We start from the raw sequence: 18,423 nt of genomic DNA, 5'->3' as shown, positions 1-18,423 counted from the left end.
GGGAGGCTGTGCAGGAGGGATGCGGACATGTGGGAGCTGGTCCCCATGCTCTCAGTGGGGTAAAGGGAATAATTTAAATCCCCTGAGGAAGAAAACAGGCCAGAGATGGAGAGAGCTGGGTGTCCCTCCAGTGCCTGCATCTGAGCGCTCCCGGCTGGCTGGACCCTGGCCGGTAGGATAGAGGGAGGCCCAGGCCTGGAGGGCTGCAGGCAGCCCCCAGCCTTCCCTCCGTGACAGAGAGATGCCAGAAAAGCCTCTTGTGCCAGGGCTGCCCGGCACATGGCATTTATACTCCAGGGGGGGTGCCTGCCTGCCCTGCTCCCCTGGATGCCAGGATGCATAATCCAGGCATAAACCCTGATTTTGATCTTTTACCTGGTTTTTGGCTCTTACCGGACCAGGATAGAGCATTGCAGGATGAAGCTCTGGGGGTCTGCACCCCCCCCCCCATCCACAGAAGCCCCTCTCGATGTGCCTTTCTCGTGCTGTGTCCAAGCTCCTCTCACCAAGCAGCAGACTCCGGGGCCCTGGACCCCAGGGTGGGGGAGGCAACTTTTATATGTAGAGGACCCCACAGATAACCCACACAGAGCCACACGCTGCTTTTTAATGGATAATTGACAATGCATGGGGGGAAGGGTGCACACAATACCAGGGGTGATGGAGACTCGTGGCTGCCGGACTAAATAGCCCTGGCCAGGACATTCCCGGCACCCTCCAGGCAAGCAACATCCGCAGGAGGTGGGCTCAGACACATGGATATGGGGCAGCGCAGGCAGCACTGCGCGGCAGAGTCACGGCCTCCCCGTGCCACAGGGCCTGGGCTGAGCTGTCCCAAAATCCTCCACAGGCATGGAACCCAGCCCTTTGCCTTTCCCTTGGAGGGGAGAGCAGGGACCAGCTCTGCCAGCAAAGGGAGCTCCACCAGCTCCCATGTGCACCAGAGCAGGGCCCCGAGCTACGATAGCCCTTGTCCCTGCTGGGGGGAGATGGACACAGGTCCTCGTTTGGCACTGGGTCAGAGCTGAGACTTGACCACCTGCATGCACCCAGCTTCTTCCCCTCCTTCCAGCATGCCCTGGCCCTGCAAAGCATCATGAGGATGAGCTGCCCCGACCTGCCAAGATCTCAGGGATACCTACACACTTTAAAAGACCTGAACTGGTTTGTTCATAAAGCATTATTTTTCTTCTTCCCCTTTTTTTTTCATGACTGCTCATTTACTAAGTCAGATTTAATTGCCGGGACACTGACCTGCCCTTGTTTTGCTGGAGCACCTCAAAAAGGTGTGTGCCCTGACACACGCCTTTCTCGGGGCACAGATGATGTTAACATAGTCGTTTCTCACACATCTTTGTGGATTCTTGGAGTTAAATATGCATTAGCAGAGAACAGACAGATGCTGAGGGCCTCATCCTCCCTGCCTCGCGCAACCCCAAGCATCCCTGCAAACGGAGGGCAGCGTGAGGCCCTCTCCCACCTGCTTGCAGTGTGTGGGCTGAGGCTGAGGGTGGGAAGGGGACAATCGGGCACTTGCACCAGACACTGCCACACGAACGTACAGCTTCATCACACAGCTTGCCACACTGAACAGACACACCTCAAGGACAGCGGACCCGGCAGCAGCCCTTTCCTGGTGAGGCCAGGGTGGCGGCGAGGAGGCCGGCAGGGTCGGCAGCTCGCGACTGCCCCCTGCATGGCTCCCAGGCCAGCCTCAAGTGCCCAAGTGCAACCTGTGCAAGTTTTGGGGTGATCTCCCCAGCCTGTGGGGTGCCGGAGCCCCTCACATCATGGACTCCTCCTCCTCGTCCTCCTCCATCTCCCGGTCTACCTCGATGGCCGTGTTCTCGTAGCTGGTGATGCCTCCGTATTTCCGCATGTGGACCATCAGCGGCTTGGGGGACTGACTGCCAGCCAGAGTTGCCACATACATGCCGGTCCTGTTCTCCTCCAGCGACGGCCCCCAGTCCACGGCAGGCCGGCCAGCTTGCTGGAACCGCTGCAAGAGGGCGGAAGTGGAGGGAGCCAGGGCTCATTCTGTCACACTGGTCCCTGCTCAGCTCCTCAGCCCTCTCCCTGACCCAGCCACTCCCAACCCCTTTGGAAGCAGCTCTACTCTGCTAGCTAGTGGGGATTGGAAGAGCCCCCCAGAGAGGATGGGATGAGGCCAAAAGCCTAGGAAGGCAGCTCCATGTAAATGCCTGGGAGGTGTTATGGTGTGGGGGTGCTGGTGGGGAGGGCTTGCAGCAGGTAGGAGCTACTGCAGGGCTGTGGCTCTTTGTGCAGGAAATACCTTTCCCAGGTATTTCCTTGGGTCATTGCATGGTCTTGGCCAAAACGTTGTCTGCTCTCTGCTAGCACCGTCTCTAGGCACAGCCCTGACACAAGCAGGAGGGGTGCTGGACTCACACAGCTCTGTGCACAGACGGCACCGGTGGCACACGGCTGGAGCAGTCCGGCAAGGGGTTAGTGTAAGCCAAAGTGATGGCTGGCAATGCCACTGTGGACAGTGGTTGTCCCAGGCCAGGTGGCAGCTCAGGCGACGGCCTGGGAGGGCTGCTGCCTGGGGAGGGCACCAGCTCCCATGTCTCTGCTTTGAACAGCCTTGGGAGAGCAGCAAAGGACAGCTAGGGCTGCGAAGGCTGTAACCGGCCAGGAGGGCGCCAGCTCGCTGAGCCTGCTCCTGGGCAAACCCAGAGCCCCCACCAGGCTGAGGCAGGGCCTTGCCCAGTAACTGGACCTCGACCTCGCTGTTCCCCGGGGAGCTTGGAGTAGCTGCCTGCCCTGGCCACTGTCTGCTTTGCCTCAGGCAGCCCAAAGCCTTTTCCCCTTTCATCGGCTGTGAGTGAGGCTGCCAGGCAGAGCCCCTGCAGTGCCCTCCTTGCTCCGTCTTTGACCAAGCAGAACGCGTGCAAAGGCCCACAGGGTCGTACACATCCCACCGAGGCTGCAGGGGATAACACCCTTCCTGAAAGGGCAAGGTGTAGCTGGCTTGTTTTTGGGGGGGTGGCACCCATGCGGCTCCCCATGGGAAGCAGTTTGACTTAGTGCCTGTCTGGCATAGATCGAGGCCCCATACACCTGGAAATGCCCTGGGACATGCTACCTTTCATAGCCCTTGGGACTAGGAGGGACTAGGATGCACAGATGCACACCTCCTGCAGAGGGGATGCAAGAATCGCTGGAGGATGCAGGTCTGGCGGTGGCTCATGATCCCCCGCCCCCAAACACACTTCTGGGGTGCTCCCCAGCAGCACTGGGCCACAGGGCCTCCTACCTCCCATAGCGTCCCTTCTTCTCGGAGCACGGCCACCACCATGCCAGCGGGAATCATCAGGCAGGAGAAGAGTCCCATGAGGATGCCCAAGACCTCAGCCCAGGTGGGGAATCGGTAGCTGCCGTACTCGGAGGGCTGGTACTTGATGATGTTGTAGACCAGCAGGGCCTGCAGGACGGGAGAACAGCAGCGTCACCCCAGACCCCTCCAAAGGCTTCACTCAAACAGGGCCTAGAACCCATAGAGACCTTCCAGGAGAACCAGAAAGATCCCCTGGGCCTGACAGAAATGAGCAGGAGATGCCAGGAGAGTGACTTGTCGCATGGGGAGGTCACCCCAGAGCTACTGGCACCACTATAGTGCCATCCAACCCTTCGAGCTAAGCAGTTACCATCATTGTTGCCGGGGACAGGACCATCCAGCAGGCTCTGAAGTAGGGCCCCGGTTTGAAGCCCAGCATCATGTGAATATCTCGGCAGAACCTCTTCATCCCTGGGGGAGGGAGAAGGACATGGACTCAGAAATTGTGATAAACCCAGCACAGCCAGGTAGCTATATGGGGCTGCCCTGCAGTGGCCCTGGCCAAGGATACGCTGTGGTTTGAATCCTCCTCCACAGCAAAGAAGCATCTCTCCTCCTGGACGGGAGAGGCAGGGTGGGGAGTTCCAGCCAGTGCTGTTTGAGGGACCAGGCTCAGTGCCCCAAACACCTCTACAGAAGTGAATTCAGCAATGGCCAAGGAGAAACACGAGCTTGGAGAGGAGGTGTTCACTGCTGCATGGCAAGGTTGCTAGCTTGCCCATCTGTCCCCCTAAACTTCTTCTTTCATCACCCTACTGCTCTTAGGCAGAGAGCATGCTCTTCCGCACGTCACTGGGGGGACAGACCTCCCCCCGCTTACCATAGACACGTGTCACCACAAGGCAGGTAGTGATCACCACCACCATGAGACCAAAGCCAGCGCTGTAATCATCCAGTAGGACCAGCCAGTACATCCCACCCTGCAGAGGCAAAACACAGCAGCCAGCTTCTTCGGGAGGGCTCAGAGCAGCACCCATAAACCTGCAGCCACATCCTCCTGCCTTTGGGGATGAGGCCCATCAGCCCTTCCTGGGCACTGGGGAAGTTCGAGCACTGTCAGGGATCCTCCCTCCCCACATGGAGTTGGTGCAGGGACATGATAACACTGTGTCACTCCCCTTGGGCCCTCATGTCCCCAGGAAGCCCAGGCTCATCGGTCATCTCGCTCCAACCTTGTTAGCAGATGCAAATATGTGTCTGTGAACTTGGCGCCTGCTCTAAGCACTACATAAAGTGAGACCCTAGCGGGTCCCCACAAAGCATCCAGCCCCGCACCCTTACCTCCGTCGTGAGGATGAGCCCCATCAGGAAGAGAGCGATGCAGATGGCAGCTGAGAAAAAAGCTTTCTTTGGCCGCAGGTAGTAGGGAAATTCATCTGTCACGGCTGTGACGATGGTCTCCATGAAGGCAAACTGCGCGCAAGGGAAAAGAGGGTTCCCTGAGCCCCCCGGGCTGCCTGGGTACTGTGGCTGGGTTGGTGGGCTCTATCCTTACCTGGCTGTCCAGGCCCAAGGTTAACAGCATGAAGAAGAACAGGAAAGACCAGAATGGAGAAAGGGGAAGCATTGTCATGGCCTGGGGGTACACCACAAAAGCCAGGCCAGGACCTAGGGGAGGCAAAGGACAGCAGGGTGAGAAGGGGGTAACAGTGCCAGGCATGGAAGGGATGGAAGAGAGGAGAGCCCAGCGGAGTGGGCACCATGGCGACAAGCAACCTGGGCTCTTGCAAGATTGGCAGGAGGGGGGTCTAGCAGCAGGGCGGAGTGATGCAGGACAACCAGCCTGCTTCTCACTCGAGTCTTTGTTAAACATCGCTTAGTGTTGCTTAAGGTCTGCATGGTAGGAAAAGGTTTCCCTCCTTCCCTCCCCCCAGCCCACTGAGCATACAACTCCATCCTTCATGTTGACACCCTTGACTGCCCTTCATTCCTGACCCTGAATTCTCTTTACAGCTAGCCCTCACGTTTTGCATGGGCCTGTTGGACACCTCTACAAAAGCCCCGGGGATGGCAAAGCGCGAGAGCTGGAGCTTCTCCGGGAAAGCAGCCCAGGAGGGAAACAAGGACAGGCTAGGATTTCCCACCATCCCTATCCCACTCCTTGCTCTAGCAGCTGACAGTGCTGTAGAGGATCAAAGGGCTCCCCATACCTCCCCTTCTCAGCTCTGGATGCTCCATGGTGCATCCAGGCAGAGATCGAAGGAGAAAGGTCTTCATTTGGCCTCACCTGCTTTTGCCACTTGGTTAACAGGGACCCCGAGCTCCTGGGACATGTACCCCAAAACAGAGAAGATGGCAAATCCAGCCAGGATGCTGGTGATGGCATTGCCTAGGGTCACTATGAAGGTGTCCCTGCAGAGAAGAAAGCAGATGCTCTGAACATGCCCTCTCCTTCTCACCCCACAGCAATGCAGACTGGCTTTGCCAGCCTGGGGAGCCGCAAGGTGACCCGGTGTGCTTTTCCTCCAGGGCCTCTCTTGATATACAGTTTCCATGGGGGAAAAAGGAGCATATATCTGATGACATGGGTCACTTTGTGGGGTTCCTCCAAAGCTTGCTTTCCCATTGGGAAAAGCATGTAAGAAGAATGGGACTGGATGAGGCCAGCGGTCCAACATCCAAACTTCTCCTTCCGCCAGGGGTCCACAACGCATGCTAAAGACAGGACAAACATGCATGACTGTAGCCTTGAACTCCGCCCCCAGCCTTCAGCACCTGCAGCCTAGTACTTCTGAACCAGGTGCTGTCTTGATGTTTAAGAGATTTTTCTTCCACAGATCCCTCTAATCCCTCTCGAACCTGTGCAAGCTGTCTGGACCACAGCGTGATCGCATGCCGCATCAAGTGCAGCTGCTGGTTTTGAACCCACCAGCTGAGATTTTCATGGCTCTTCCCCCCACCGCAGCCGCAATTTTTTCAAGATAATGGCAGGCTCCCACCTGTAGATATTCTGATGGAAAGTGTTGTACGAGGCAAAAGTGAGGAGGCCCCCAAAGCCTACCCCAAGGGAGTAGAAAATCTGCAGGGCTGCCTCGATCCACACCTGGGGGAAGGAAATAGGTGTGAGGAGATCAGTGGCTTGGAAATCTTTCCCTGAGGAAGAGGGGATGGGAAAAGCTTCCCCAGATCCCCCTGGCATGCCTGTCTATGTGTCCCTCCAGTGGAGTGTTGCTCCAGCCCTCCGGGCACGCAAAGCCCATGGTCTTTGGGTCTGGGCTTCCCCCACAAAGCTCTCCAGCATTTTCCTACTCCAGCCTACAGGAACCACCCTAGAAACAAATTATTCAGGCCCCATATTTGCACTCCGGGCCTGACTTTACCCCAGACTCCTGCAACTTTCCTCTTGGCTCCAAAGGGCATATCTGGAGAAGAGAGTACATGAACCTCATGGCTCATTGCCGTATGCACTCCACAGACACAGCATCACCTTTGGAAAGAGGGTTTGAGCCAAAGGTGGACATTTTAGGGACTCCTCAACCAGACTGGCTGAAGATAGAAAATAAGCGAGTTTAGGTGCCAACCTCACCTGCCATGCAAGCTGGATGGTGTTTTCCAGAACCTGCTTTGCTTTTGTGGAGCTGCTTGTCTTTCTCCACCTCGATGCACAGCTCCTGCCTTTGAGCAATGTCTTTGCCTTTTCTTGCTACCACGCTCACCTTTCTGAATGGCTTAGCTGGCTAGTGGAAGGGCTAATGAGAGTGTTTTACAGCCAGCTCAGTGTGGCTTTAAGCACCCTTATAAAACAGGGAGGTGTCTGCCACTAACACAGCTGACGCAAGGAAACTCCCTGCTCTGCGTGCTGTGATCGCTTGGGTAAAACACAGAGCGGCCACGTCCAACCCAGTCACACCCTGTCACCTCCCAGCCCATCACTAGGGCTGGGCCAATCTGCTTGTGTTTCAGGTGCCCACAGGAGACAGCGAGAACATCATCCCCCAAACGGAAAGCAGGAAACATAGGCACAGGGCTGTGCCACATGGGAAGGAGGTATACACAGGGTGTGGAGGTCATGCTATAATATGCAAATATATTTGGCAGTGGGAGCAACCAAAGAAGAGGGCTTTGGGTCAAGTGGGTGGCCAGAAAAGGCACCCAGCTATAGGAATGTAGCGTGCTCTCTCCTGTGCTGGAGAGGGCAGGACAAGATTCATTCTGGTGCTTAAACACATTACACAAAATCTCCACTGTGGTGTGAGCCACCAGACAGATCTCCCCACTCTGGGAGAGAAGCCGGGGACCCGAAAGAAGAACAGCTTCTGCTCACCTTGGAAGACAGCAAGTGATCAAACTGGGGTGTGAGGTAAAACCTGATGCCCTTCCAGGCCCCGTCCAGCGTCACGCCACGGATGAGCAGCATCACCAGGATGAGGTAAGGGAAGGTGGCAGTGAAATACACGACCTGCGGGAGAGTGGAGTCTGCTGGAGACCCAGGAGCGAGATCACAGTACGTTTTCTCCCTCATTACCCCACCCCCGCAACAGAAAGCTGCTTCGCTGGGCACCACCCTGCAGCAGCAGGGTCCTGGGGATGCAGTAAGGCTAGCGGCATCAACACTGCCTCTATCTGCATGTGTAAGTCATTCCCAAAGTGGCCTGTGTCCAGTAAATGTTGCTTATTGGCCTCACTGCTATTTCCTGGATGCACAGAGATTGCAGGCACTGGTAGGCATCAGTGCTGGTCGCCAGAGAAACCACTTTGATCTTCCAAGTGGATCCCCTTAAAGCAGAAAGGCAGTGACTGATGACTCCAGCCCTTACCTTGCCAGAGGATTTGACTCCCTTTAGGATGCACAGATACACGATAGTCCAAGAAAGGAGTAGGCAAAGACACAGGTTCCAGCGGATCCTCCCAGGACTGCCGATTCCAGAGCTCCCTTGGATGTGCAGAACGTACCGACTAGGGTGAAAGGAGAACTGCTAGTGAGCAGCCATGGTCACCCGCCCTTAGCACACCGGACAACCCACATCTTCCAGCCACCCTCTCTGAACTTAGCAATGCCTCTGCTGCAGAAAATAACCATGTCAAAAACCCCAGCAATGACATAGCAACAAGGAGCTGGCAGCTCTTTGCCAGAGGAAGAGGAGCACTTGGTGTGATTTCTTCATCATGCATTAACAGATCTGCAGGGGGAAACCTGGCTGATCGAGAGTAAACTCCCAGACACTCCAGGCACAGGATGCGTTTCAGTCTAACATATCTCCAGGCCAGCAAAGCACTGCTAGATCAAGTTTCCACCTCCTCCAAGATTCCAGCATAGTGGAACACCTCCATGTTCACCTGGCAACTAAGGGCCCCCCAGTCGTACTCATTCTTTGTTGAAAAGGCACTGCTGCAGCACGAGTCTCCTGGAGTGCAGCCGTGCAAAGGCAACGGGCACCCTCTGCCACACCCCTTGGCATTCGCGCTACCCAACGCAGATCAGCCCACAGAAGAACAGGGAGCCAGCCATCCTGCAGATGTGATCCCAAGGGTGAAACTGAAATACCATGCACATCCACACAGCAAGAACCCCTCACTGCATCCATGCATGCCCATCACACTGTGAGACGCACAGCACAGCCCCGTCACCCCCAGTCCCATCCCAGCACAATCCGCAGGAGGACATCCACCCCAGGCCCACAGTCAGGCTGACCTCTTTACCTCCAGTACTCCTCGCTGGGGCTGACAGTGTTGGAGATGTTGACAGGGAAGGTGGCATTCCCCGCTTTGAGGACATGGTGGTCCAAGCACAGGTCAGTGTTCCACCAGTTGCCACAGTGCTGCCAGGGCAAGTCACTTGTTAGGGATGCAAAGAGGTAGAAGAGAACGTAAGCAATGATCATATTGTAGTAAATGGCCACCAGGGAGACGATGAGGATTGTGCCCATGCCAACACCTGGAGAAGGAGAGGGTAAAGGAGGAGTGAGCCATATCTCCAGAACAGAGCGCATCCAAAGGAAGGGTCAAACATTGGATTTCAGCACCCAGATAGTTAACCAGCTCCAAGTTAGAGATTCATCTGTGTGGACTGAAGCTTTTTATTGCAGTCACACCATCTGGACAGCCAGCCCCGCACATGCCGTCACTGAATGCATAAGAATGGATTATCTACTGCATCAGCCAGATGATTTTACTCCAACTCAGTGCTGAGAGTAAACATATGTGATCTGACCTTCCTTTAATTCTTACTTTTGTCTATAACAGTCGTTGCTTATATTATATTATTATCCGTTACTTGTTATATTACATTGCTTATATATGCTATATTTTCTACACTGTACCTGGTTTAATGGTTTTCATACAGTTTCTAGAATTGATTATGACATCCAGAGCCTTTGAAGACTGGTAAATCTTACACATATCTTGCAGCTACTAAAATGGTCAACCCAGAAGTCCAGCCTGCTCCACCTTCCCCCAAGATTTAACCTTTGGTTCTAACAAGAGCTTTGAAGATCACCGGATGATGTAGTTGATCTATGTCCTCATCGAGTAGCTCCGCAGAGGATCTGGGTTTCAGTCACGTACCTTTAAAGAGTGGGCTTATCTTCCAGACGGCAAGCGGTCCCAGGCTGGAGAATTGCCCAAGCGACAGCTCCATGAAGAAGATGGGGATCCCACAGATGGCCAGCATGATGAAGTAAGGAACCAGGAAAGCTCCTGCAAGAAGCAACCCCCCCCCCCCAATTACAAATTAACTCAGATCAAATACCCAAAGCCCATCTATGACAGGAAATAAAGCTCATACAATATCTGAAGGCCTGAGAGATCTAGAACATCTCGCACCAAAACTTGGAAGGTAGCAACGGTCAGCAGCTCACTATAACACTGCTGAGGACTGGCACCGTCCTCTTATCTCCCAGGCTTGGCCCTGTGTGCTTTCCTATCCATCATGAGATGGAGTCCCACCAGGTCCTCAGTGCAGAGTTCGGTGTCCAGTTTAACAGCCCATATTTCGGCTCGTAGTCACTACTGCTAGCACATGCTCAGTAACCCAGAGGTGTACTCTGTGCTTGCAACCACCTCCTGCTCCCTTCTAGTAAGTGGCTAGAATCTTAATTTTGCAGCCCACGTGCAGAAACAGCCCCTCCATCACGTTAGCACAGCAGAAGGTGGTGACTCAACCGGAAGCACGCAGCCTTCTGCACCTTCACCAGCCCTGGCCTCTGTATCCCAAGTGTGTGCTGAGAGCGCCCAGGGCCAGGAGACTGTTGAGCTCCTGGAGGAGAATGTGTGTCTAATGCAGGAGGAAGGGGTTGTGATTCAATGTTGCTGTGCTTTCCCAAACACACAAACACTCTTTCTCCTTGAATCTTTTGCAAACACCCTGACATTCTCCAGTTACTATTGAGTGTGACAAACAATTGCTCTGGGAACTGACCAACAAACTGGTCACTTTGCTTCATCACTGTTAAGTTCATGCATTGTTAAAAGCTTATAGTCCTCCCTTGATATCTGAGAAGCACTCATGGGCTCCTGCTGAGTCCTGGAGGACACCAGGCCAAGGTGCTGTTGGGGGCCAAGGAGGATGCTCAGATATGAAGTTCCCAAGTGCAGGACACAAGCTGCAGAGTGGCTGAATGTCCAGTACGGGGCTGGGCACTGGGGATCTCCCAAAGGCCATGAGTTCAGAGATGGTCTGGGGAGTCCCTTCTACACATGATACTAAGCTCACAGGCTGGTTAATGCCCTACAGCAAGCACGGGGGGCCAGAGGAGGGTGGATGGGAGGCATTCCTGGTGCCCACTGTTCTTTACCCCACAACAACAAGTGTTATTTCTCCGCCCTGAGCAGGAGACGGGGGTGTCTATGCAGACACAAGTCCCACCAGCCAGGTCAACGAAGGGCAGACATGCTGTGCAAAAGGGCAACCGCATACCTCCTCCATTGGTGTAAGCCCTGTATGGGAACCTCCAGACATTTCCAAGGCCCACGCAGTACCCAATGCAGGAGAGGAGGAAATCCAGCCGCCCCGTCCAGTTCCCTCTGTCTTCCGGGTACGCCGAGCCCAGGTCCCCGTCCTGACTACTTGGGCTCACCAGGAGGTCCGGTGTTGCAGGCTAAACAAGAGAGTAGACCAACGGGAAAGGGCAGGAAGGGACAACAAGGGAAGGAAGAAAAGCAGGGGAAGAAAAGCAGGAGAGAGGGAAGGGGCCAGAACACCCAGACAGCAGGCATCAGGGAAGAAGTGCTGAGATTTGGAGGTCGAATTTGTGCCCCTGAGTCACAGCATTGACATTTGTCCCCTAGGGAGCCCCCGTCCAGGCAGCAATCTGTGCCCCACCAAACCTGCATTCCCAAAAGGCTTTTAGTTATAATTCAAAGCAGGTCCATGTCCTGCTCTGGCGCTGAGTGAGGAAAGAGGATAAACTCGATGACGCATGACCAGAGCTCCCCTGGGAAGGCAGAATGACCTAGGTTCCCCTTGGGAGGCCAGGACTGATCTTGCAACCCCAGTTTCCCAAAAAATAGTTTCACAGGGTCACAATAATCTTTTCTGATCTCCTGGAAAACACGGGAGTGAGGAAGAGCCATCTCAGGAGCGTGGGGGAACGTGGTACCCACAGCCCCCACGCACCCGTGCCGTGCAGGGCGCTCGACTGCCATTAAATGTTAAGTGTGTTTTTCACACTTTTCCAACTGCCGAAAGCCTGCCGTGTGGGGATTTAGTGATGTGGTCCCTGCGGAGCAAGCTCCTCTCCACGCTTTTCTGATCTGCCCCTGATCAGTGACGCTCAGGCAGCTCTTCAGCAGGCAGGGGATTAACCCGTTCCCTTCCTCTCTGGATCCCTCCTCTCTGGATCTGGAAGAGGGAGGTGTGAGCCATGCCATACATTTGGGCTGGGGCAATGCACCAGGAGGGCTCCTCAGCGTTTGCGCCTGTGCGCACATCTGCAATGGGATGTTCGGTACTTCCACCTTCCCCGGCTGCCTGCCCCTGGGTGCGCGGGGAAGCGATTCCTGCTGGCTCCCAACCCACCTGCAGTCACTAATGCTAAAAGCCTGAGCCAGCAGCTGCTGCACGGGAACCCATCAGAGATATCGTCCCCCCAGCAAGACTAGCAGCAAAACGGGATGGATAAGCATCCTGCCTAGCTCCCCACCTGCGAGTGTATCATCGGGTCTGGCTACTGCGGAGGCACCAGACAGAGGGGCACAGGGGCTCCTGCCAGCACGATGCTGGGAAAAACCCCCAGCTGGGGAGCTTTCCCCTTCTTCCAGGACTCTCAGAAAGAAAAAGCAACCCTCTGCTTGCCTCTGAGTTTGCACAGTTTTAGGAAAAGAGCCTGTGGGATGTTTCTGAGGGACAAGGTCCTGGATTTATGGTGGGAGGATGGAGGGAGAGGCCAGACCAAGCTGTGGGTCCTCCCCGCACCGGTTCAAATGTGCCTATCGCCTGCAGCCAACCCGGGTCCCCTGGGAAAGCAGAGCCAGCGGTGAGCAGAGCAGCAGGCAGCCGGCCCTGGGGCAGCCCGCCGCCCCGCCGTGCCCAGCCAGCACGCCACCCTCACCGCCGCCTCCGCTCCCCGCCGCTCCCGGCCGAGCCTGCCGGGATGCTCCTGCTCCCAGTTCCCATGGAGACATGGAGCCGTTCTGCGACGTGGCCCGGCCGCAGCTGCAGGCTCCCTCCTCTTCCCTGGGTGCCTGCTGGCCGCAAGGAGCACGACGGCAAACCAAACTTGTCCCCGTCTGGCCAGCGTGCAAAGGCTGGAAACCCCTCGTGGGGCAGGGTGAGCAGGGGCAACTTCTTCCCACAGCCCTACTGAAATGCTCAGCCTGAACAAAGGCGTTTCACTAAAAGCAACTGCCATGGCAGAAGCCACCGTTAAAAGCCCATCCTCGCTGAATGCCGCCATCACAAGGCATGGACTGAAAGAAAAGGTTCAGAAAGGCAGACTAAAAAATAGAAATGTGGCCCAGATAAATTATCCTCGCTCTAAAATCCCCTTACTCCCTCGCAGCCCTCCTGCAGCTGTTTAGCACAGTTCTCCAGTTCAGCTCTTTCTCCCAAACATGGCCAAGCCAACTAACTACCCCAGCATGCATCCTGGGCATAACCCTCACCAAGCCCTGCTTGCAAGCGATGGACAAACTGCTCGGCAACGTCCTTCCTGAAAGCTTCATCTGCTGACACCTGCATTCACCAGGTCCCTGAAGGTGGGGACAGGACCTATGGGGCTGCCACCGTTTGGCCTCGAGGCTGCTTTGACACCCAGCCCTGTCCTACCAGAGAAACAGCTCCCCAGGCCCTCTCCATGCCCACAGAGCTCTCGTTTTCCAGGTTTGCCTCACAGACAAATAATAAGTCACAGACAAAGCAGCCAGCAGATCATTAAAATCCTCCTGGCTCATTCCTGCACCTCCGGCTGAATCCTCAATGGCTGCAAGAGGGCACTGGCAGAGCAGCATGACCTAATTAAATTCAGGCACCCCCCCATCAGCTGCACTGTGAAAACCATACAGAAGCAACAAAAAGAAAAGGGAGGAACCAGCAGGACTGTCTCCAAACCATGAAACGGTGGCATGGTTGCTGCTGTCCTCTAAAAGGCGCAGCAACGTGGCTGCTCGCCTCCGTCCTGGTGATGGCTCTCCCTTCGTTCACCCTGGCAGCTGGAGAACAGCAGGGTAAATTTGGGGCCTCAGGGCAAAAGCACAGACTGCCCTGGGGTGCAGCAACCCCAAGCGGCGGCAGTGCCATCCCTGCGGGCCAGCCGGGAGGTGCAGGACCAGCCCGGCGGGCACGTGAGAAAGCTTGCGTGGGGCAGAGACCCAGCTGCTGCAGCATCCGCCGCTGCCCAGAATCGCGGCCCTGCTGCACCACGTCGGAGGCATTGCAGACTAGTCCATTGGGCCGAGTTACAATGAATTGCAAAATGGGATACTTAGGAATTTCAGATCCACTTTTGTCCGAATGACAGAAAGTCTCACCCTTCTTTCATTCAGGCCCTTGGAAATCTCACACCCTGGCTCAATTTCAGCCCCTTTTTAAGGCTTAGTGCTCCTTGCAGGGTCTGTCATAACAGGCATTTTCTTCCTCGGCAAAGGCTGAACTACAATATCCCTCAACTGATTTCCACAACGAACTGCCATCTTTCAAAATGGGCTCCCGTCTCGCTGTTATAAACAGATGGGGACTAACAGCTCCCTTGGCAACAACATGCTCTTTGAAGCAGCATCGCTTTCCGTTATTCACCAGGAGATGCTCCCCAAGAAGATAGCAAAGCAAAGGTCACGGAGAAGAAAAAGCACTTTAGTCTCTGGCAAGATAAAAGCTTGCTTCCACAAGGAAATTGCTCTATGCTAATTATTGTCAGTGAACTGATTTACCTAAACCTGTGCAAAACTCAGCTGGCACAGAGCAGAATCAGTGAAAAGCCAGCCAGATTAAAGTTACTCTTTCATCATATTTTGACAAAATGCAGAGTGGCACTGGGAAGTTATTTTGTCTGCGATTAGTTCAGCGTTTTGTGTTGTGAACCGCAGTGTCTGACTGGGAGAAATGCCACCCTAAGCCAGCGTCCCCCCACTGTGGATCTGTGCCGGATGCAAGCACGGTGCGTCTGCAGCAAGTGAGTCACTTCAGATTAATCTGAATTGCTTGTTAATGTCTTCAAGAAAAACAAAGCAACCAAATTCAAACGCTTAGAAAGTGAAGTAAATCGAAGTGCTTCTGTGGCATCGAACATCCCCTGGGAGAGCTGTGCCAACCCTGCCCTCCGCAGCCCGGGATCGCAGCAGGTGCCGGGAGAGGGAGCGTGCGCTGCTGGAGCCAGAGCAAGGGGCTCCGCTGGCGGGAGAGTGCTGGGGCTGGAATAAACTCGTTATAGAGATGTCCGTATGTGCGGACGTCACGGCAAGGGGACACACGGCGGCTCACGGGAGCTCTCTCGCCCGCGCGCGGAGGGGCTTGGCCTCCCCTACTGAAACAGGGGCCAAGACTGGCCGGGACGAGGCCACGCTCTGTATTTGCATGCTGCCAGCAGCCCTGCACAAGGGAACGCAGCGAAATCCCGACCGCTGCCCTCCCTGGGGCCTGCCGGCATCAGGGCAGCGCCACCCCAAACCCGCTTCCCACCCGCTGGCCTCCCTGCATCTGGGCGATGCTTAGCCCATTCCTACCAAAAAACCCACACGAGATAAGCAAACAACTGAAAACATCCTCTTCTCTCTTCCAGAAACGCTGTTCCGGAAGAGCGAACACAAAATCCTTTGAGCCTGAGAAATACCTTCTTCTGTATTAAAGAGGAATTTCCATATGTCAGAAACATGCCTGGTGACGAGGCATAGACTCCCAGCTCCCAGATGGAAAGCGGAGCAAAATCCGAGGGGACAGAGGCTGTGGGGGCGAGGGCCAGGCCGGACAGTCGGTGCCGCGTGAACTCGTGCAGTGACGCCGGGGGCAGGTCAGAGACGGCCGCCCCAAGGCACCGGGGACAGCAAGCACCGGGACGGACGGGCGCTCGCAGGGCCCTGAGCAGCACCAGGAAGGGGGGAAAATAACCCTGGAGACATCTGCTTTTCATTCGAGCTGATCACTCGGGGATTAAATGAATTCCTGAAGAAATGTTGAACAGGATCACTAACAGCAGGGAAATTATTTCAAGTATCTCTCAAAGCCTTTGGAAGGGACAGAGACAACTTTTAATGGATCTTGCAGTCACAAAGTCATCTGAAAAAGCAATTTGTAGGAAAGAGGAGAGGGAAGGGCCGGAGAGTGCCTCCAAAGAGCACTGGGAGGAAAGCAGGATGCCCCAAGGCTGCTGGAGCCATCAGGTATCTGCAGGGTTTCACCAGGCCAATGCTGGCTTTTCACGTCATGCCCCAGATCCTGGGAATTTCCTGGCAGGGACCAGGCCATGCTGGGTTTTCATTTGCCCAGCTGCCCACACGGTGTTCGGCATCCGTTGGGGCTGGAGGCACCGTGCCCCGTGTTTGGTATTAGCCCAGCACGACGCAGGGAGCGGCATCGCAGCCCGGAGCATCGCCCAGGCGCTCACACCTTCTGGGCGCTGCTCCAGTAAGTGCCAAACGCCAGGAGCAGCGACATGTTGCCATTGGGGAGCTGCAACTGATACCCTCAACCCTGCCACCGCCAGCGGGTCCCACACAGGCTGGGCACAAGGTGGGGTCGGACCCCAACATGGGTGATGGGAAGCCAGAGAGCGCGAGAGAGCAAAGGCACGTGGAGGGCTGCCCGGCAGCAGCAGAGAGACCGAGTCGGGGACGGAAAAGCCCGAAAGCAGAGGGTGTGAATAGTGTTTCTCAGCTCCTCTGCCAGCCTCCAAGGGGCACGAGGTGAGTGCAAGAGCCAGCTCCACCTGCATCCCTTTAAACCCTACACCACAGGAGGAAATCCCACAGGGAGGTAGGAAAGTCGCTGACACCTCCTTGTGCTTGCTCCACTGGCACTGATGTCCCCCTGCACCATGCCTGTAAGCCACGATGCAGCCGCCCCACGCTGCCTTTTGCAAGGGCCACGGGGACGAGGAAGGGTCCCAGAGGTGCAGAGCAAGGTGCACGGGGAAAAAGACAGGTGAGGGGAGGTCAGGAGCAAGCAGAGGACAGGAGCCCGAGCCACAGAACGGGAGAGCCACGCTGGCATCCCCTGTCCTCCCCCATGGAGCTGGGCAGCACCCGAGGCTGGCAGGAGCAGTGCATCCTGCTGCCCCCAGTGTCCCGGGGACCCGCGTCACAGGGAGACAGCTCTGCACCCACCTGCCACCCCCGGCTGCCCAGCCAGACACAACATGAATCATCCCGCCAGGAACACCTGCGTGCGGTGGGGGAAACGCCAAAGCATCCTCCTAGCGCGAGCAGGGACCTGCCAGCTCACGACACGGCATGGGGCCTCCATGTTTACCGAACTTGCTAATCAGCAAGAGGTCATAATGAAGTGGCCCTCAGCTGCCTCCTTAAGTGGGGCCCGATCCCTGCTGCAGCCGGCAGATCGGCCCCACGCTTTGCCCACCCGCCGTCCGTGCGAAGGAGAAGTCTCCCAGCTCTGCTCGGAGGCTCCCTGCGGAGCGAGCAGATGGCGGGCGCGGGCAGGGCGCCAGGGCTGCAGGTCAGACCCCGCCAGCCCCACGGCGTGATGGCCACGCAGGTCAGCCACGCGTCCCCCCACCCCAGCCACCACGTCTCCCCTCCCCACCGTGGCATCGCCGGTCGCCAGCTCTCACCTTGCGGAGATGCTGCTGCCGAATCTTCTTCATCCCAGAACCCTGTTGCTATGCACTCCCTCCTCTGGCACTTTTTCTCGTGCTCCGGAGACGGTCTCGGCAGCGGTAGGGAGGGAGAGCAGGGAGCATCCAAAGCGACAAAAGGTGAGGAGCGATGCCGCTTTCCCTCCAGCTCCCTCCTTCTCAGCCAGCACGGGCGGGTGAAGCGTTAACCCTGCCTCGAAGGAGGGAGGGAGGGGAGAGCCCGCCGGGAGCGCGGCTGGCGAGAGGTTCGCCCGGAGCTGGGCACCGGGATGTGCTGAGCGGGAAGGGAGGAAGGGGATGGCTCTCGGCAGACTGGAGAAGGGCTGTCTGTCAAACACACCCCTGCTGGGGGGAGTCCGGGGCCTCAGCCCCTCACCGGCGCAATGGGGCAAGGAAGAGGCGACCACGACTGCGCTACACGTGCCACGAGTGTGTTAGGTCTCAGCCCACGTCCTGGTTTTGGGGTGCACAGTTATCCCTGCACAGCCCCCACACAGGGCTGCGAGTGCACGTGTTCCCCAGGGCCATGGGACACTGGGTGGGAGGTGGGCTCTGTGGAGCAGATGCCAGCAGGTGCTGTGACCATACTGGGTGCAGACAGCCTGGCCTCGTGGCTGTCCTGCTGCTGGGCACCCCGGTGCTCCTGCCTGCCCAGGTTTGCCTGCCTCCTCGCCCAGATTTGTGTGAGACCCCAGCAGTATCATCAGCAGTGCAAGCGCCTCTGCCAGAAGCTCCCAGTTTCATTAAGGCCAGGTTGGCACTGGTTCTCCATGTACCAGGGCATGGCCCTGGCCAGCCCCAGCAGGTCACAAATGGCTTGTCCTGATTTGCTGAAGGCTGTCCAAGGCTAGTCCCCAGCCAGGGGATGGAGGATGCTCAACAGCC

At 56.3% G+C, this 18,423-nt stretch overlaps 1 protein-coding gene across 1 annotated transcript; it reads right to left on the bottom strand.

Annotated features, from left to right (window-relative positions):
- Positions 1 to 583: 583 nt before the first annotated feature.
- SLC6A7 (solute carrier family 6 member 7) lies at positions 584 to 17,636 on the bottom strand. Its single transcript, XM_009672024.2, has 14 exons — positions 17,515 to 17,636; positions 11,214 to 11,394; positions 9,863 to 9,994; positions 8,999 to 9,233; positions 8,116 to 8,254; positions 7,623 to 7,757; positions 6,298 to 6,401; positions 5,586 to 5,710; positions 4,854 to 4,966; positions 4,640 to 4,771; positions 4,179 to 4,278; positions 3,669 to 3,769; positions 3,278 to 3,445; positions 584 to 1,999 (listed from the first exon to the last, which is right to left on the bottom strand). The coding sequence occupies exons 1-14, from the start codon at positions 17,545 to 17,547 to the stop codon at positions 1,784 to 1,786; spliced, it is 1,914 nt and encodes a 637-aa protein (XP_009670319.2). The 5' UTR covers positions 17,548 to 17,636; the 3' UTR covers positions 584 to 1,783.
- Positions 17,637 to 18,423: the final 787 nt, after the last annotated feature.

Source organism: Struthio camelus, chromosome 13 (genome assembly GCF_040807025.1).
Source record: "Struthio camelus isolate bStrCam1 chromosome 13, bStrCam1.hap1, whole genome shotgun sequence".
NCBI lineage: Eukaryota > Metazoa > Chordata > Aves > Struthioniformes > Struthionidae > Struthio > Struthio camelus.
The sequence above is the reverse complement of the archived record's forward strand: the minus strand, read 5'-3'. Positions and strand labels throughout refer to the sequence as shown.